At 43.4% G+C, this 21,462-nt stretch overlaps 1 protein-coding gene across 1 annotated transcript in view; it reads right to left on the bottom strand.

Moving 5' to 3' along the window:
* Nucleotides 1–14,582: 14,582 nt before the first annotated feature.
* The window catches only part of PNISR (PNN interacting serine and arginine rich protein), a 29,151-nt gene continuing 22,271 nt past the window's right edge, over nucleotides 14,583–21,462 (bottom strand). Inside the window, exons 10-12 of the mRNA XM_054022462.1 lie at nucleotides 20,650–20,820; nucleotides 15,152–16,256; nucleotides 14,583–14,910 (exon numbers count right to left, since the gene is read on the bottom strand). Of these exons, the coding sequence (XP_053878437.1) occupies nucleotides 14,880–14,910; nucleotides 15,152–16,256; nucleotides 20,650–20,820 (1,307 nt within the window). The 3' untranslated portion in view covers nucleotides 14,583–14,879. The remainder of the gene's footprint in view (nucleotides 14,911–15,151; nucleotides 16,257–20,649; nucleotides 20,821–21,462) is intronic.

The following is a 21,462-nucleotide window of genomic DNA, read 5'->3' as shown; positions in this document are numbered from 1 at the left end:
TGAGCAGATCGCGAGAGGAAAATATCGGGAGGCGGGGAGGACACATAAGGCCGGGGGCGGGGCAGCCACAGGCGCACATCCCCGACGCACAGCCCCAGGAAGCTGCGAGGGGGGCTAAGGGCCCTGCGAGGGGCTCATGGCACCAGCTCCACCCCCCTGCAAAAGCCGCGGGGCAGGGGCGCATGATCCCAGTTCCAGCCCCCGCCGCGCTGCTGGCTCAGCCCAGCGGACAGTCCCATCACCTCGCAGCAAGGCCTGTGAGTGTGGCCAGGGGAGGGGGCAGAGCGTGGGGAGTGAGTGTCTGGGAGGTCTGTGGTGGGGTGCCAGGCAGTGGGGGAGGTTTGTGTGTTTTGGGGTGCTAGGCAGTGGGGGAGATCTGTGTTTGTCAGGGCACTGGGCAGTAGGGGTCTGTGTGGGGAGCTGTGTAGTTGTGGTAGGGCTGTGGAGAAGGATATTGGGGGGAGATATGTGTGTTGGGGCACTAGGGAGTGGGGGGTTCTGTGGAGGGAGCTGAGCAGTTATGGTGGGGCTGTGGGCGGGGGGGGCACTGGGCAGCAGTGGTGGTGTGCAGGGCACTGTGGATTTGGGGGGGACATTGGGCATAGTGGGTCCAGGGGGTGTTGGGCAGGGGAGTTGTGTGACACAGCATGCGCTCGCCCCCAACAGGAAGGGCCAGGCGGACCAGTGTGCATCTGATCATGCCATGCATGCCCCATTGCCCCTGGCTGGCCCCCCGCCCGCTTTCACACCTGAGGGCTGGCGCAAGGGGAGGAGGTGTGGGGGCTGGGGCTGGGCGGTGCTGACCTGGGGCGGCTCCCGGGAAGCAGCAGGCAGGTCCCTCTGGTTCCTAGGGTCAGGGCGGCTAGGGGGGTCTCCACATGGTGTGCCCACCACTAGCGCCAGCTCCGCAGCTCCCATTGGCCGGAACTGTGCCAGTGGGAGCTGCGGGGACAGGGCTCTCATGGTGCGGGCAACGTGCAGAGCCCCCTGGCCGCCCTGACCCTAGGCGCCAGAGGGACCTGCCTGGGGCAGGGGTGAGGTGGGATCCCAGTGGCGCTTACCTGCGGGGGCTCTGGGGAAGCGGCCGTCAGGTCCCTCTGGCGCCTAGGGTCATGGGGCTCTGCGTGCTGCCCGTGCTTGCAGGCCCTGTTCCCGCAGCTCCCATTGGCCGCAACGGAGACGGCGCTGGTAGTGGGTGTAGCACGGGGACTGGAGACCCCCCTGCCTGCCACTGTGCCTAGGGGCCACAGGGTCCTGCAGGCCACTTCCTGGGAGCTGTGCGGGACCCTGCTGGCTAGGGTGACCAATCCACTCCATTGCCAAAATATCAGGACAAATGGCGTCCCAACCGTACATTGGTCGGGACATGGGACAAACAACTATATGTCGGGACAGTCCCGATTTTATCAGGACGTCTGGTCACCCTAAGGCTGGGCAGCGGCCCAAACGGCTCCTGGGAGACATGTGCAGGCACAGGTGCTGCGACCGAGGCTATCACCCCTGCCCCCCGCCAATGGGAAGCAGGAGTGGCAGAGCCCCCTGCCTGACCCACACTTCTTTATTTATGTGCCCCAAGCCAGAGTGAAAAACATGATCGCCGCACAGCATACAGCAGTCCCCTGGGAGAGCCCATCCATCTGCCTCCCCAGCGCTGCAGTAAGGTCACTGCTTTACCGCCCCACAGCTCTACCCGGTGTCTCCACTTCCCGCCATCCTTGCTTTCGGGGATTGTCTAAACACAGGATTTGCACCAGTTTATTTTAAATCCGTTTAAAATTGATTTAGTTAAACCTGTGAAAACTTTTGTGTGGTTTCAACCTAGTTATATCAATGGTACCTGTATATATTCTGACACATTAACCCAACATCAGAAATAAATCTCACTGTGGAAATTATAGAGGAATCTCTGCTAGCAACCTCAGGAAATGTCCTTGCTAGATTTCTCTTGAACCATCTTCTTCCTCTGTGAAGACATTCTTCATGAATCTCAATGTGGATTTCTACCAGCACTTCTCAAATGCGGCCACCTGGGGCTTGTGGCCACAGCATGCTGGGCTGTGATCCGGTGAGGGAAGGAAGCAGCAGCCTCTCACCCAGGACCGCTATCAGAGGTTGGGTCCTGCCCCCCCCCCCCCCCCCCCCGGAGCCACAAATGCTGGGGGCAAAGGCAGCCAGCAAGTTCCCCACCTTCCCAGGGGCAGTGGGGTTGAGTTTTTCAGCTCTGGGGTGGCAGGCAGCGAGCTCCAGCCATGGGGCTTTAGGCTCCAGCTATGGGCCCTAGCTGCACGGCAGCAGACAGGCTCCGGCCCCAGGCTCACACCTTCCCCTCCCACTGCCCCCTCCCTCCTGCAGCCCCAGGGTTTGGCTGCACGAGCCAGGCTTCGGTCATGTGGCAGCAGGCTCCAGCCCGTGGCTCGCCACCCCTTCCCCATTGCCTCTGGCCCCTGCTGCCTTCTCTGGCCCTGGGCTTCCACCATGCAGTAGGGGGCTCCATCCCCCAGGCACAGGGTTTCAGGCTCAGGCCCAAGCTATGGAGTTCTGGCCCTGGGCCCCAGCTGTGTGGCACCAGTGGGTGCTGACCCCAGACTCACCCACCTGCCCCAATTGCCCCTGCTGCCTCCCATAAACCCCCCCATGGACTCCCCCCCCTCGCACCCTGCTGCCTTCCTCTCCACTACCCCATCTAGGGCTTAATTTATCCCAGAGCTAAATAAGGCTACTGTGAAAAGTGATATTTGTTAATATCACTTTTCACAGCAGACTTAGGAGACTATGAAAAATGATATTAACATACAAGTATTTCTGTTTACAGCAGTAGTTGTAGGAGCTAGCAAGTCTTTTAAAACCAAAAAACCAAAGAAATAACAAAAAAGACAAGAATGTGCAAAGCACTTTGTGTTTCTATGTTGTTTAGGCCTAGTAAAGAATGGAGACAACAGTACATTTTTATTATTGAGTGTGCAAAAAAACCCTACATGAATAAATTACAATGATTTGGACATGTATATGTGCATATTTGTTTTTCCTAACGTTAATCAGTACTTTAAGAAAAATTGTCAGAGCAGCCACCAGCACAAGTGCATGGCCATACTCTTAGGCCACCAAAAATTTTGTTGTGAGAACCCCTAGTTTAAACCATCTAGCGGTACTGCTGACATGAACTTTACTGCTTGCCAGCTGCAGGAAAAATGTAGAGAACACCACAGGCCATTATATCTGGTGTTCATGGACCTGACAGAAGCCTTTGACTCCATCGAGAGAGAAGCACTGTAGAAAATCCTTCTGAAGTATGGATGCCCACCGATATTTATCACCATTCCTTGTCTCTTTCACAATGACTTGCAAGCAGTGATCCTTTGTATTGGATCTACTATGGTGCCTTTTAAGGTTAAGACATGCATTAAGCAGGGCTGTGTTATTGCCTCAATGCTCTTCTCCATTTTCCTCGCTGCAATGCTCTATTTGATCATTGACAAAATTCCGGCAGCAGTGCAGCTAATTATCAAATGGATGCTAAGCTGTTCAACCTCGGCTACTTCTGATCCAAAACCAAAACATCACTGACCTTCATCATTGAGCTTCCGTAGGGTGATGATGCTGTAGGGGCAATACCTTTGAGATTCCTTGTGTAAAATATTTTTCCCCCACCCAGGTTCCAGGCTCCTTTCCAGTACTGTTCTTTCCAAACTCAGGACTTGGGATGGAAGAGGGAGAAGAGGTAGGCTACAATATCCGGGTAACTCCCACTTGGGGCCTCTTCTCCTTGTGCTGGAGTAGCCAGCTCAAGGTGGTAGTAGGGGGATTACTTTGTGTATTTCTCGAGCTCCTAGTGGTGGGGGAATCTATGAGAGGTATTCCACATATAGCAACTGCAGTGTCCACAGAAATAGCAGGTGTAACTAGCTGCTCAGTAGCTGAGAGCCACAACTGTCTTAGTCCAAGTTTCAGAGATTTCTATCTACCTCAGTCTACAAGTCCCAAAATAGTGGAGTCCACAGATTTCCCGAACTCCTCAGACATCTGGCCTCAGCAACCTACTGGCCCAATCTAATCACTTTTTGTGCAACGGCCCTAACTCTTGTCCCCTCCAGCCACTTTGCTGCTCAAAACTTCTGCCTGTATCATTCTGCCAACAGACCCAGCCAATCTAAAATGGCTGCATTCACGGTATCATAATCCGCTGCTTGTTCATCACTGAGTGACATTGACCTTTTTACAAGAGATAGAAAGCCACAAGTAGACTCATACCCTCTTTTCCCAGGCTGCTCCTGAAGCCATTCTCTCAAGTATTAACAAAAAAGCCTCAGGGTCATCCACTAGGCCCATTTTGCACAGCATCATGCGCATCCATTGCCTGGTTATCACTCCCTATTGAGGGACTCACCAACGTCTCAAAGAATTGTTGCTGCACATGCAATTGGCCTGCAATAAATTACTGTAGGCTTTGTTGTTGTTCAGCTTGCTAAGATAACAAGAACCACCTCTCTGTGTGCTGGATTTGTTGAAACTCCTGTAGGGGTTGCTGTAACTCGGGGCTCGGCAACCTTTGGCACGCAGCCCGCCAGGGTAAGTACCCTGGCTGCCCGGGCCGGTTTGTTTACCTGCCGCATCTGCAGGTTCGGCCAATTGCGGCTCCCACTGGCCGCGGTTCACCGCTGCAGGCCAATGAGGGTTGCAGGAAGTGGCGGCCAGCACAGTCCTCGGCCTGCGCCGCTTCCTGAAGCCCCTATTGGCCTGGAGAGGCGAACCGCGGCCAGTGGGAGCCACAATCGGCCGAACCTGCGGACGTGGCAGGTAAACAAACCGGCCCGGGCTGCCAGGATGCCAAAGGTTGCCAATCCCTGCTGTAACTCCTACTACTCATCTACCCACCACAGGAGTTCCTTTAGATTTCCCAGGCTGCCCACTTCAGCTTCCCTTTCCAGTCCTTCACATACAGTGGAGTAGGAAATCCCAGGACAAGCCTCCAAATTCCATGAGGTTCCCTCACACTGGCTTTCTCTTTGCAAGCAGTGCTCACACACCCTTGGTGAGTTCACTAGCAGTGCACTTTATTTACAGTGTCTTACGCAGACTTCATGTCTCATTACCATAAGGCTTTTCCCAAGCTTCAACACCCCTCCTGGCACAGGGTGAGAGAGGTCTTACCTCTCTGAGATCCTGGGCTGTTTTACCTTTCCTTCTATTGCCTGTCTCCCATGTAATAGTCCTTAGCTGATGAGCTGAACCACCCAGTTCTAATCAACTCTCAATCTGGCCCATATAGGGGTGCTTACAAAGTGCAGAGTGGCGAGTCAGCCCTAGGCTACTCCCACTCTCACAGGTTGTTGTTGTTTTTGTGTGTGTGTGTAACATCAAAGATGTATCTACATCTTATTGAACAATGTTGAGTTACTTAGTATGAGCAGAGGATAGTAACAAAAGTGGTTGTACTGGATTAAGAATTTAAAAATTTTGTTTCCAGGCTGTAGCAGGCAAAGGGAAACACTGAAAATGTGGGTAAGATCATCAATGGATCTGATGCTAATTGAAAACATTAAACTAACACAGTGTTGAGAAATCAAAATGATGACAGAAAACAAGTAGCAGTTAAGACATGTCAACTTGGAAGCAGTAATTAGAATGCTTGAATAATTGGTGGTTTGTTTTTTAGTGGATTATAATATGCTAAAATAAACAAACAGGTCTTAGTGTGCTGCATTACTAGGAGGAAACCTAATCAGGCAATTTCTATATTTGGAATATGGAATTATTGAAATAAGGGCCCAGATCTACAAAGGTACTTAGGAGGCGAAACCACAGACTTAGGACTTAGTGCCTCAGGCACTTACATTTCAGTTTTGGTCCACAAAACTTCTGCTGAACCTGGTAGATGCCTAAACTACTTGGAAGCCTAAGTTTTCAGGGTCAGAGTTTTCTAGCACTTATGTTTTTGCATCTAGGCATCTGCACACCTAACTCCTGCGTAGGTCCCAGAGCAATTCACCACCCCAGAGGAAGACAGGCAGCTGAATGCCTAAATCACATTCAGGGCCCAATCCAGTAGGTGTGCTCACAGACTGGATTAGGTCCCATTCAAAATTTGGCCACCTAAGATGTTGCCCACCTTATTACATTTAGCCCAGAGGTTACAGCATTCACATGGGATGTGGGAGAAACAGGTTCAATTCCCCCCTTCTCTGCCAGACGGGGGAAAGGATGTGAATAAGGATTTCCTGCTTCTCGGGTGAGTGCTCCAACCACTGAGCTATGTAGTATTCTGATTTTAGAGGGTTTCCCCCAATCTCTCCTATTGAAACTGTGCCACTGTTGCTAATGAAAAAGTGTGTGGGGGGGGGGCGGGATGAGCCCGGGCCTCCTACTCCCCAGAGGGCCGCCCTAAGCACTGGACTAGTCATTCTCATGTGCGCACACACACAATTTGCCATAGCTCAGTGGTTAAAGTACCCTCCAGAGAAGTGTGCAAATCATTTCCCCTCCTGTCCCCCATCAGAGAGAGGGGAATTGAACCTGGGTCTCCACATCCCATGTGAATGCATTAGCCACTGGGCTAGAAGTAATAAGGTGGGCACCTCCTCTCATCATTTTGTGTGGAGCATGTGTCTAACTACTAAGAGATACCTTAGGCCCCTAATCCACCTAACTCCATGTGGCTGGCTCCCTGTTTGGGGATCACTAAGCAGATGTGTCACCTTGCAGCCCAGACTTAAGTCCTTCCCCTCTCAAAGATAGATGCCTAGGACACATTGCTCGTTACCTTCTCCCACTGGCTAGCTTAGGTGTCTCCCCGCCTACCATGCTGACTTTTGTGGATCACAATCTAAGGCACTTATCTTTCCTCATTCATTGTACAGGGAACCTAGGTGCCCAAATCAGCTTTAAGGATCACAATGATTTTCCAGGAGCTGGTGTAATGCCTCCATCCGTCATGGCTTCCACCCAAAATTGGTTTATCAGTCTGAGTTTAGAATTTTATTTAATCAAAATGAAAGTAAAAATCAGGATTATTTTAAACAATATTTCCCACAAGTAACTGAAGTTACAAACTTGAAACAAACTTCTGGGGACAGAGACTTTCTAGCAATTCTGTGTTTTCTAAATCTAGTGAGTATAAAATTAAGACCCTCAATGCTACTTGTAAGTGCAAAGGAACGTGTAAGAGGTACAGTAGCCACAGTTTAGGACCTCACTGAGGTCTCACACAGCATTATATTTTACCTCTTGGAGAAGCAAACATAAAATTGTTACAGTTTTCCAGCAAACTAAGAGATGCATTTCTTAACTTTTACATCCAACACTGTTTCTCCACTAAGATGATGTAGGCTACCTAAATTAATAGATGGACCACTAAAAGCTATCTTATGTTATGTTAAAATTGTGACTAAGGCAATTTCATTTGACAGTGTGCATCAGGAATATGCTATGGGTTCTAACAAAGGGTTTGGGACTAATGCATAAAAATTAAGTGCTTCCTTACTACATTTTTGGAGATAAAAGGGACACACCACTAGCCACAGTGAATTCTATCTACACAAAGAGGATAGAGACAGGACAAAAAGAGAGACAGTAGCTGCAGTCCTTAAGAGTGCTCCATCTGAGAAAATGCCTTTGTACAGTAAAAAGAGGAAAAAAATAAAATAAGGAAAAGAGGGCAGTAGAACCAACCCTATCATAAAACCAAAAAAGCCTTCATTTGAGAGAAGCCTTACAGTGCTTAAACATGGGGGACTGAAACAGGCCTCTCTATGATACTCGTACCACTTTCTATTCATTTTGCTGATGAAATTTAAAAAAAAAAGTCATGTAACATTCAAGTGCATTTCCTTGTAACAATGCAAAAGCTAGAGAGCCAGAAAACCATGCAGCAGGCTCATCCAACATAAATCTAGATGGTAAGTACTAGTCCACTACCAGTAGCAAGGCTTGAAAAAAATTTGTTGATATTCACCTGTTTCTACTAGTTCAAACGAAAAGTCCTCTGGTGCTAGGTTTACATTTGTATTGCTGCATGTTCACTGCCTCACTAATAAATCAGCTTCCATGCCCTAAATAAATCAGGGCACTTCCTCCCGTAAGATATTTTGGGTTCACTCAAATTAATTCTGGACTTTTCCTTCCTCTTCTTCATAGGGGTAAACATGCTGCTTGCTAATCCTCGCTGGAAAACCACCAGCAGCTTTGGCTACTCTACTCCTCCACACCCCTGAATTTAAAAGAGAATGCTGCTCTATCCCCGTAGTAGGAATGTGTTATGGCTTGTATTTCAGTAATTGGCTATTTAGCCCACTACTTGCCCAATAAGTATGATTTCCTGATCAGGCCTAGGCATTTTTGTCTTCTAGGTCTTCAATCAACTACTGGGTCTATTGGTGAACTTGGGATAGGATGCACATAAACCATTTAAAACCATTCTGTGGAACCTAATATAGTCAGTTCTACTGGAGGTGAGATGGATGCAGGGGTCAGACATCTGCTGGCTCTATGCCTTAACTGAAACTCTTGAAGCAGGTGCAGGAACTAAGGGTTTAGCCACAGAATCATTCAAGGACAAGGTTGGTTGTAGGCCTCCTCAAATAGTCGTGCCCATGGATTCTTCATTCTCAGATTATCTGTATACCTTAATGGTCTCTGTAGCTGCAATCACTAATATTTAGGAGCTTCCTTCAGCAATCTAAATATTCATAGAGAGGTCCATGGTAATCATCCTGGAGTCTTCTGCTCTCTTTTCTGCTTAGAAGAAACTCTGGTAATTTAATTTGTAAGTAATTTATTTCCTCCCTCATCATCATGATGCCAATTATAATAGAAATGATTTGTGGGAGAGGAGAGTTGTGTAGTCAGAGTCTCAATACGTTGGCTCTCTGGAAGCTAGTTTTAGTTTCCAAAGACAAGCTGGATGAGGACAACTGCTAAGAGGCCCCTGGTCTCACAGAAGTTTGTCTCAGTGATGAGGACATATAAGAGGCCTTTTCACTTTGGAGTGTTTTCAGGCCTTCTGTACCATCCCTCTCCCCCACCCTTCAACCCCCAGGTACGTTCATAATGCTCAACAGGGCCAATAACATAGTAATCTGTAAGAGTAAAGTGGTAAAACCTCTTTGAGAAGTCCACGTACCTGAAGGATTCCACGGCAGAGCTGTCAAAGAATCCTGGCTCAAAGATAGAAAGGAGGCCCTTTATGCTCACATGCAGGAAGGTTTCTCAGGATTCAAAACTGAATCTCATGCTTGAAGAGAATTAAAATTTTGTGTTTCAGACTTCAGCAATTAGTTTGCATAAGATGAGGAAGAACAATGCAGATCGGAGATTTGGAAGAAGAGCCAGCCCTCCATTTTCACAACAACTTGTTTAGGATGTATAGTCTAGAACTACACCAGAAAACCAATTACTGGTACCTCTTTTATGGCGTAAGGACTAGTGCTTATGTTGTCATTCTTTTTTTTTATATTTATTTACTGCATTAAAATATTTATTTACAAAAAGTACAATGGTCAAAATTTTCACTTAAGCTGAGTGCGATATATATGGATGGTCTATTCAGTCTTTCTACTTCTATATGCTATAATTTTAAATAAGACACAGCTAGTAAGTGGCAGCCTTGAAAAGGTCCCTCAGAGCCAGAGAAGGTTATAATGTACACCTCTACCCCGATATAACGCGACCCGATATAACATGAATTCGGATATAATGCGGTAAAGCAGTGCTCTGGGGGGGGCAGGGCTGCACACTCCAGTGGATCAAAGCAAGTTCGATATAACGTGGTTTCACTTATAACACGGTAAGATTTTTTGCCTCCCAAGGACAGCGTTGTATCAGGGTAGAGGTGTAGTATAATCTCCCAGAACAGGAAGTTACTAAACCGTATACCAGAAAATTTGCAAAACCTCAGTACATAAAAATCTGTAACATTAGTAATGTCCTTTGTTTGACTACATCTGACTGATTCATCCATCTGCATCCAGTTTGAGTTTTCAGACAACAGTTCAAGTCCCCAACTGTCTCCCACCCTTCAGAAGTTTACCAACTGTGCTATTTCACTTATCTTCACATATTCACAGCCTGAGAGTGTTAGTGATGCTAACATAGCGTTCAGGCCTGTATATTTGCCTGAGATAGAATTTTGGGTTTTCTTTGCCCGTTTGACTTATAATATTCTTACTAACCTGTGAACAAAGAACAAAGACACTCTGTGTTGCATCTGCCCACAACCAGAAGGGGTTTATGGCACAAAATAAAAAGATAAGGAAGAGAGTTAAAGTGTTGCTGGTTTTAGTAGGAGTTTAATATATGACTGTTTTGACTTCTACCTCAAAGCAAGGTCAAGCAACCAGTTGGGAGGGACAAGGAAAGGTTGGGGGGGGGGAGAGAAAGGAGGCGTAAGAAACACTAAAAAGCCAAAGAAATGTTGACCCTGGCCAAAACACAACCTCACTCCCTACCCATCCCATGGGATACAAAAGAGGTGGTACCAAAGCCCCAGACTCTCGACCCTCCAAAAACAGAAAATTACCATAAATTGTAAGAGGTGGTGCTGGGGTGTGCACTACAGGTATAATCGAGCCTGCTAAGGAAGAGCTGGGGTGGGAGAGGAGAGGAAAAATATCTACTGGTGTACAAAGCTATGGATATGCTTGCTTGATTAACCCCAATAAACACTGCATTACCTGCACTTCAGACTCTGGTCTTCTTTTTGTCTGCGTGACAATAACCAAGGGACGATGAGGGGAAGCCCTAACAGGGAGGATACTATTTTCATTCCACCCCAGCCTTCATTTGTGAACTTGGGTTTTAAAGAAACCCCATAACACTTACTCCACACTTAAAAATGGTGTTTCCTTTTCCCTACTGCACAAATCTTTTAAAATTATTTTAATCTGTGTCTGTTTAGAACAGGCAGAAGCCTGCACACATCTAAATTAATAGAGCATCCAAATTTAGAGTTCTCTTTATTTATACAAACCCCCTATTATATACTTACCCACAGAATTGTTTAAGATCATGTCTCCTCCATCTATGAAATTATACTTGACATTCTTATTTACCCTTCCCAAACATGCTCATAAGAGAACTCTCTTATAAAACACGATGAAGTTTAATATACACGAATGTCAACAATGTAACAAAATTAATGCCAATGTAGTGCTAGTAATAGATGTTCTGTATATGCTATTTAGCTACATCTATGGAATTTTTAAATACAGCAGTACTGAAGGTATGCTCTCTTTATTGGCAAGTCACTACCAATATCAGTGCAGTTGTGTCAAATAATGTAATTTCCATAAATACAGGATGTGACAAAATTCCAATTATTGGTAGAGTATACAGGTCTGTCTCATGTTACGCTGGGGTTACGTTCCGCAGTCAGCGCGTAAAGTGAAAACCCTTGACCCTTGAAAATCCCTTAAATCACCCATAAAGTACAATTTTGTGTATATAACCCTGTATAGTACTATGTATTGTACAGCAATGTACAGTACAGTATATAATAAAGACTACATATGCAAAATATAATTTTAAAGTATTTTTAATAACAGAAGAATGAAAGAATAAAAATGAAAACAGTACAGTGCAATATTGTAAACCTGAACAGTCACCAGTCATCCTGGATATTCTTGCTAGACTTGTACAGTACACACTCCAATGATTAGTCTTCCTCTTCCCCTGACAACACTATCATTGAGTCGTCAGGGCCTGATGTCGATCCAGGCGATGATGGGCCAGGCTTGGGTGACGGAGAGCGAGTCGTAGACAAAGTGGTTGGCTCTGGTTCAGTTCGAGAAGTTGATTGTGTAGGATCTGCTGCTGCTGGTTGTTTTTTCTTTAAAAACATGGTGATTGGCAACTGTCGCTGTTGTCTCTTGAGCTCCTCAAATATTTCTTGGTACGGTCTCAAATCATCCGTAATACTACATGTGATTTTGAGGCTTCGTTCCATAGAAGGATCATATTCAGAAATTAAATCATTCAAGTTTTTCGCTGCTTGGAACACTTCAGAAAATTTATGAAAATTCCAAGTTGCTGGCTCTTCCTGTTAGTCATCATCTTCGTCTTCTGTAGACGATTTTATCAGTTCCTCTAACTCTTCGTTAGTCAATGTTTCTCTATGGCCCTCAATTAATTCCTCGAGGATGTCAACGAAGCCATCACTACCCACTTGCCTGGCCACCTGAACAATGAGTTGCACTTCTTTGTCAATGGTCGGGAAACCCTTAAAATCATTCAGTGTCTTCCCACAGGTTTTGCCAACATGCATTGACTGTTTCAGGCTTGATAGCATCCATTGCCTGTTCAATATAAGTGATGCAGTCAGCAATGTTGAAGGCCTTCCAACACTCCATCACATTAACATTGGGATCAGCATCCATAGCAGTAAGGATCCGTGAGAATGTAAGCCTCGTGTACATGTCCTTGAAACAGCTAATGATGCCTTGGTCGAGAGGTTGGAGGTGGTATTGGGGGGGAGAAAGACGACTTCAACGTCGTTATGCGCAAACCGGAGTGCCGCAGGGTGGCCAGGAGCATTGTCTACGATCAGCAACACTTTAAAGTCAAGTCCTTTCTCTTCAAGGTACTGCTTGACCTCCACAATAAAACACTTGTGGAATCAATCCAGAAATAATGCTGCGGTCACCCAAGCCTTATTTGATTGCCAGAACACAGGCAGGAGAATTTTGTTCTTGCCTTTTAGGGCATGGGGATTTGCAGCCCTGTAGAGCAAGCCCGGCTTTATTAAATGCCCAGCCGCATTTCCACAAAGCAACACAGTCACACGGTCTTTAGCTGCTTTGAAGCCAGGGGCTTGTCTTTCTGATTTCGAAAGGTAAGTGCGTGTGGGCTTTTTTTTTTTTTTTTTTTTTCCCCCTCCAGAAGAGCCCAGTCTCGTCAGCATTAAAAACTTGTTCTGGAAGATAGCCCCTTTCCTCTATGATTTTCTTTAATTGTTCGGGATAGGCTTTTGCTGCGTCCTCATTGGCAGATGCAGCTTCACCAGTAGTCTGCATGTTTTTGAGGTTGAAGCGGTTCTAAAACTGTTAAGCCAATTTTGGCTGGCTTTGAATTCCTTCTTATCAGAAGGCTGTCCCTCTTCGGCGGGAGGTTTGAACAGCGCATAGATGCCTTTTCTCGCAACATGTTGCCATTGATAGGCACACATTTATGGTTCATGTCTGCCAGCCATAAGTTTAATGCCTTTTCAGTCTTCACTAAAGTCTTATCACGCACTTGGCCCATCACCGTAGCAGTTACTGGAGCACTTGATGCCACGGCTTGATGAATTTCTGTCTCTCGAATCTTGATGACACAGATGCTAGATTCGTTGTGGCCGTATTTACGCGCCACGTTGGCGATGGACATACCGTCTCTCAGTAAGTCCAACACAGCTAGTTTTTCCTCCAGCATTGGAACACATTGCTGTTTCTTCGGTTGAGCACCAGATGAAGTAGGTGCCTTGCGTTTAGGGGCCATGTTATACAGTACTAAAAATACATACTGTCTCTTTAAACAGTATAGGCACAATAGAATCTCACTCAGCACGGCAAGATGCGCACAGTGAGAGGCACAGGGGGACTGAGTACTGTAGTGGGAACAGCAGATTCGCTTCTCCCATCTCACACTCACTCCGGGGCAGACACACAACTTTTTTTTTTTTTTTTTTTGCCAACCCTCCAGGATTATTATAGGGGAGAACCTTATCACAGGCCTAAAGACATGCTTTTGCTGTCAAGTCCCCTCCAAAAAATATTTTAGTGGGAACAGCAGATTCGCGTCTCATGCTGGTGGAATCGCCCGCACTTCCCCCCCCGACCGCGCAAAGCTGAAATTGCACATGTTAAATGTGCGTAAGATGCGACAGACCTGTATAAACCTTTCATACTTTTTTTTTTTTTAACTGAACAGATAATATAAGATCTGGACTCAAAACCAAATGCAGTGCATCACGGAAGCTGTATTCCACAGTAGTGTATCTTAAACTTAATTGTAGCTGATTAGAAAAAATAATAATAAAAAAAAAAATCTACGCATTCCCAAATGTCTAAACTGTCAAGATAACCAACTCTTCACAAAATTCTCACTTCTTAAGAGAAATAATAGTCTATTGAGAGCAGCGTATTATCCATTATTCTATATTCCAACCAGTAGCATTTGAACACAAAATAGAAGTGGTTGATTGAGGAATATAGTTCCAAAGCTGAACATTCATGGTGCACATGATCAGTTACTTGCACATATTCCTAATGGTGCTCGGTTGGGTTTAACATATCTCATATTAAAGAATGATCCATATTTTACACACACAGCATATGTTACTTGATAGTCCAAAAAAGAAGGAGAACTGCAAAAAGGTTAAGACATTTTCATCTAAAGAAAAAAATAATTAGAAGTCTATTACTTTTTCTCCCCAACCCCCACCCAATTGAATAATCTTAACAAATCCCTGGACCAAAACAAAAACAAAAAACCTCACATACTTTGAAAAACGATAGATGTTAAAAACTTTTTTCAAAGTACAGCTGCCTTTTAAAAAAAAAGTACTATCTATATTTTAATACGTAAAATTAAGGTGCAAGAATTTTAAACAAAAATGAACTAAAGAGCTTTATTGACATCACAGTACATTCAATAGTAATTTTAAGAACATTACAGCTGAAAGAGAATGGCAGGTTTTATATTCTTATTAAGCACTACTGTTTCTGAAAAAATTGGAATACAAAGAAATCCTATTATTTAACTGAGCAGCATTTGGAAAAAAATACACCTATTTACAGTTTAAAAAAGGATTCTGGTTTCACCTACACAGCCACAATGTGCCTCTATAATGAGACAAGCCCTTAAAACTCATGGAATTTTTTAATGTCATATCACTGGTGCCACATCGTTCCTCAGCGTTTACGACGAGGAGGGGTAGTTGACCTGAAAAATAAAGGGAAAGGGGGAAAAGTTAATGGGGAAAGACACTCCGCCCCAAAACCACACATACTTTAGGCTTAACAATTAGTAATTTTAAAAGACTTCCCAAAATTACTTTTGCCCAAGACAACAATTATAACAAATACCGAATTTTATTTAAAAAAATACTTTTATATGTTGTACACAGGAAGACGAATAGTAAAAAAAAAAAATAATCAGTCAAAATACTTAAAAAGTATACTACCTTGATCGTGACTTAGACTTGTGTTTGCGGCTTGCCTTCTTACCAGACCTTTGAGATTTCTCCATGGATCGTGACCGACTATGCTTTGATTTCTTAGCCTTCTTTTCTTTGCTGCTTCCTGGTGATTCAGAACTGCTCCTGACACTAGATTCAGAGCCTGAATGTCTTTTACTATCTTTGGTAGAACTTTTTTTGCTTTCCTGTCTAGAATCCTGTCTTAAAATTTTAGCAGACATTGAATTGCTGCGAGAGAGAGCTCTTTCACTATCTCTTTTTCTCTTTAACCTACTGTCATCATGATTGCCAGACTTACTGTCTTTTTCTTCTTTTCTTTGCTTCTCTTTTCTTTTCTCCTGGTCTCTCTCCCGTTCTCTGTTCTTTTTCCTATCTTTATCTATGCTCCTACTTCGTTCCTTTTTCCTTTCTTGATCTTTACCTTCACCCTTGTGCTTGTGCCTATTTCCACTAAGACTTCTATGCTGGTCATCACTTTTACGTCTATCTCGACTCCTGCTGCGACTAGCACGACTAGCTCGCCTATCCCTTGAGTGACTACTGCTTCTACGCTTCTCCCAACTTCTTTCCCGGGAAGGACTACGATTTTTTCGTCTCTCCCCCTTGTCCATGCTATTTCTACTAGACCGTCTCCTTTCTCTTATCTTTTCCCTACTTCTACTCCTCTCTCTCCTATTTCTATGAGAATAACTCCTACTTCTACTGCGCCTAATTTTATGTGATGGAGATCTACTGTGACTACGTCTCTTCTTCCTTTTGGGAGAGGAAGACCGTGAAGAACTGCGGCTACTACCTGAGCTTGTACTATATGATGTACTAGACACAGTACTGCTGCTACTACTGCTTCTACTGTTGCTGCTAGTGGTACCACTACTAGAACTTCTTGACCTACTCCTTCCTGTTCTCTCTTTTTCTTTAACCTCTTTTTTGGGTTCTATATCTGGTGCAGTTTCACCTGGAGATCTTTTCTTTTCATTAAACACATCATCCTCTGTTTCCTTCGTTTCCTGTGGTGCTGAATTGCTATTTTGCTCTTTATTAATGAATTCATTCATCTCTTTTGCAATTTTTTCATTTTGTAGTTTTTCTTCTGGAAAAGCATATGAAAGAAAAAAAAACAGAAATAATGCCAAATAACATGGTACAGATACATGGCAAGAGAACAAATGTGCTGACTTTCTTGGCTAAGGAACAAGTTCCCAGACCACCTTAGTCATTTTTAGAAAACAATTCACTTGCCACTCCTCACTACACCACCATCTTAAAGTTCCTGGATGACTTTTTCATCTTCTTTTAAGCCCCCCATGCTTAATACTGCTTAACATACAGGATTTAATTCACAAGCCTGTAATGACAGGGAGCTGCATGGGATGACCTAATTTTATGACACTATAATTTAGAAGTGATTTCTAAAACCTGCTTTCTGAATTTTTTTTTTTTTTTTTTAAGGCGAAACAGGAGATATTTTTAACAGTTTTGGACGCTATTTTTGTTTACATAAATCACTTGCCAAAATTCTTGAGTTAATTCATACTTTATGTTTTTATTTTAAATGTATCTTGACTTGATGCATATGGGTAAGAGAAACCATTCTGTTTCCATGACGACAAAATCATCTCAAAGCGATATGTACTGCAAGATGTGTTAACTTCTCCATTCCACCCTGATGGACCACATCTCTAGAAAAGGATAATGGAGACTCCATACTCACTCATTCAATCATTAGGTTCTTTGTTGAGACTAATTAGCAATTTGTGGAGGGAGAGGGGGCATGGTTCTAGTGGACATCTGTCCACTAGAAACAAGACTAAAGGCTTGTCTATACATGGAGTTGATCCTAAGTAACTCCATGTATTGATATTTTCTGGAATAAGAGTGTTCACACATGGAGTTAATCAGGAACAACTCCATGTATAGAATCAGAGGGGCAGCCGTGTTAGTCTGGATCTGTAAAAAGCAACAAAGAATCCTGTGGCACCTTAACGACTAACAGATGTATTGGAGCATAAGCTTTCGTGGGTGAATGCCCACTTCATCAGATGCATGACATTCCCATGCGTCTGACGAAGTGGGCATTCACCCACGAAAGCTTATGCTCAAATACATCTGTTAGTTTTTAAGGTGCCACAGGACTCTTTGTTGCTCCATGTATAGACAAGCCTTCAGCATACCAGACTGCTGACAGATCACTACCAGTATGGACCAAAGTCAAACTGGTGACATGAAAGTAAAAGAAAGTTATATATCCCATTTCCAAGTTCCCCAAAACATCCAGATCTTCGATATATTTTATTTTAAAATAGCTCTTAAGCAAGAAAAATAAATACTTATGAATTTTATAAGGTTTTTCAGTGCATTACACACATTTTAAACATATTAAAGGATTAAGATACCACCATTTGAGGGATAAAAATTAATTTTAGAATACTTTTTCCCCTTAAATATAATTTTTTTTAAAATAGCAGAACAAGATACCATTACATTAAATGCATACGTTGCCAAAAATCTCAGCTATCCAGAAAATCTGTAAGTGCTCACCTTTTACAATTCAATTATAATCAACTCTGATATGGAGTAACAAGATATGTTTGTTTCAGCTGCATGTTGAAGAGGTTAAAGGTTGCCCCCCAAAATTCTACATAAAACTGAGTCAGCTGTACCTCACTGAACACAGATAACGATTACAGTTGTGATCCAAAAATGTATTCAACCAGAGTAAAGCACATCTGTTGCAATAAAGCTTTTTTTGTCCATTTATGATAGGAAACATCCATCCATTTACTGCTCTATCTGGTGATAATTTAGTTTGGCTAAATAGCTATGCACAACTCCATTGTTTGCTTGCTGTGACAGTTTAAATGGCAAAGTGAATACCTCAGAAGTGAAGTGTTTTCTAGCTAATGGGCTTGGGCCCATAGCTTTAATATTGCCTTTAAGTGGGGAATAATACATGATGAGCAGAAAACTAAACAAAAATAGTATTGTTTTCATGTAAATATCCTAATATAAATACAAATAAAAGCCGGGGAAGAGAAACTGAAAATTGAAAGAGGCAACATGGTTTCTAAACAGAAAGAGTTTAAAAGCCACACAAAACTTCGTTTGAGATACCCGAACACACACTTATTTATTGCAAGAACTGCCTTATGAAGAGACCACCTTTTACAGGGGTGGGAAAAAAAAACAGGAGAATGAAGTGATCTGGAAGAGTTTTTGGGTCATTTTCACTTCAAGCTTCACAAAAAAACCCACCTTCTTGAATATTCAGCAATGACAAAGGTTCTGTGTTTGCTCATGTTTAACTAGAAGTAATTGAGCAGGCCAGGAAATTAATATTATAAAGGACCACCTTGACAACAAATTTAAAATAACCTTTCAAAATTCCATAGTTTCAATATTTTTCCTCAGGGCGACCTCTTCTCCCTCATGTAACCACAATACAGAGCACTTCCACATTCCTCTCCTTTGATATATGCATTTAATACACCTAAAGAGAGGAATGGAAACTAAATGTTGAAATATCACACCCCTTTATGAAGGAATGGCTGATCCAGGTCAGCTTCCAGGCCTTTAAACAAAGAGGAGAAAATGTCCAACTTCAACACAACAGGAAATAAATATGCCAGTGATACACTGTTTTAACTTTAACTGCCTTGTCCCCATCAGATCCTGACTGAAGTAATGAATTGCCAACAGCCCCTTTTTTTAAGCAAAATGATTGGTAAACATTATTCTCTGCCTACATCCAGTGGACTTACCCCACTCTGAGACTTAAGTGAGCCTCTCACCCATGCATGTACCAATCACGATTGCTCTCCAGGCAGGAAACTCAGAAGTAACCCCAGCACATTTTCTTGTGCTGTAACCATCATGCATGAGGGGGGACTTAATATCCAAAGTGTTAGGAGAGGTAGGCCAGAGAGAGCTCTGATCAAGGCTATGTTCTCAGAAGCTATAGTTGGAGTGACTGAATGTGAAAACTGGAACCGACACCAAGTTATGAAGACACACATATAAACATACCTAGTTGCATAATCTGAGGTCCTGAAAGGAACATTTTAGCAGAGTATCTAACCTGGAAGTGTTTCCTGGAATGGGGCAAGGAACTTTTGGCTGGTTTTGAGAACCCAAAGGAACTTCTTACTGTTTGAGTGAATGAGTATGTGAATGCAGGCCTCTTGCAGAATTCCTTCTATTTGACTTGCTGAATCATGAACAATTGAGTCTCCGAAATTAGATTGGCACACAGAAAACAGAGTTCACTTTCTTCACATTTAGAATAGAGTGGAACCCAATAGGTGCCTTAGGCTACAAAAAGCAGTGAATATATCTCTACATCTGCTTTAAGAAATTGCAAATCCTGGGTCTTACTTTCTTCAAGGATTGAGCAGTCACAAATCACTCCAAACCAAAATTTCAGCAGTTTGAAAGAAGATAATCCCTCTGGCTGAGGACTGCTCAGCTTTCTCTTAGAGACCCAAGTTGCAGTATGATTTTCTTTGGGGGAAGAGGGGGGAAAACCCTAAGGCAAACAAGCAACATAAAAGTCTAACTATCCACAAAGAAGCACCTTATGCTAATCTAGGCCTAATGAAGTGACAAGAGAAAAATTCTAAAAAAAAAAAGGGGGGGGGGCAGGAAAAGGGGGAAATCCCAAAAAAATCATAGCTTATCCAGCCACCAAGTTTTCACCATCTAGTGAGAGACAGAACCAGACTACCCCTTTGAAATGGGGAGTGACATCACAAGAGTTATAATATTTTTCATGTATTTAGAATGTATATATAAAATTCTTCATCTGCACAAACTCTTTTCTTCATCCACTAGTAGGCTGACATATACCCACTGTGTAGCCTGACAAACAGGTTTGGAGAATGGTTCTCAACCTGAGAACATTTTGTAAATGTATACGATTTCAAAGATCCTTGTGCAATGCAGTCCTTGTAAAATTCATTCGCATGTGAAGGGACAACATAAGCCTTATGTCGCACTTTAAAGAACAGTGGAGAAAAGGCTTCACATGGTCCCTCTCCATAGGGGTGAATTTTACCCTAAATCAGGATTGATATTTTAAAGGAATTTACTTTTGAAAACTATCTGTAGAACCCTGCACATACACAAAATTTGTATCTGCATCTGATCTGCAAAAACGATTTGTGAATATTTGCGGATATAAATCAGATATCCATGGATTTGCAGGGCTCTAACTATCGGTTGTAATTTGCTCTTTTAAAACTGAGAAAGTAAATAGTCTATGAAGAACATATATAATGGATTTTACAACCAGGAAAGAAAAAGGGACACAAAACCAGTTTTTGGCAAAGTAACAAACACATTTTTGAGCAAAACTTTAGAATTAAGGAACATCATTTTTATATAAGGCTCCATATGTTTTAGCCTGAAAAAAAATATATATTTCCACTAAGTTGTAAAATGTATGTATGTATATGTTTTTACAGCAGGAACACATTTAAATGACTTACCTTCTAGCTGTTTTTCTAGTAATAGTTGCTGCTCTCTCTCTTTTCTCCAAAATGCTTCCTGTTTTTGTCTGATTCTGTGTCGTAGTTCCTCATCATCAGTATCAGATGATTCAGAGCCTCTGTCACTCCTCTCATCTTCACTGTCTCCTGATCCATAACCACCCAGTCCACCTGCGTGCATAAAGCCCAGTCTATCACGAGGAAAGATTAAGCCTTGTTCTTAATATTTCTGTGGGGCAAAGAGGAGAGTACATTGCCCTTCTTTCACTTTCTCTTCTCTGAAGAAGCCACTTATTCTGAGGGAAGTGCCAATGCTGGTTGACTGGAGTGTTCAAGGCCCCCATTTCTGTACTGGTGCTTATTATCTGGGTTTACTCCTTCTGGAACAGCTTGTCTATTTCTCAGCAAGCAACCACTGTGATCATGGCACTTTTCTCATTGTATGGAAGGGCATGCTTCCACGGGCAAAAAAAGCTCCATATAGAGCCAGTAACAATGCCTTCCCATGTATCAGCAAGTACACAGACAAAGCAGTGAAATGCCTGGGACCCTGTCCCTGAAGACATCTCTGCAATGACTTCGGCAGCCTTCAGTTGTCCAGGGCTTAGAATTCCTGAATGCCATATCAACTTTTCTACTGTGGTTTAGAAAATACTGTACGTCAAAAGGTACAGAGAAGGAATAGAAATGGACTTCCCTTGCCCCCAAAAGAAAGGTCTGAGTATATACTGGACTGATACAAAGTAACCTTAAACATCTGACACAGAGGCATTTTACTTTCTTTCCATTTGAGTTTCTCTTAATCTTTATTAC

This window comes from Malaclemys terrapin, chromosome 3 (genome assembly GCF_027887155.1).
Source record: "Malaclemys terrapin pileata isolate rMalTer1 chromosome 3, rMalTer1.hap1, whole genome shotgun sequence".
In the NCBI taxonomy this organism is placed as follows: domain Eukaryota; kingdom Metazoa; phylum Chordata; order Testudines; family Emydidae; genus Malaclemys; species Malaclemys terrapin.
Note: the sequence above shows the minus strand (reverse complement) of the source record. Positions and strands in the feature narration are given on the sequence as shown.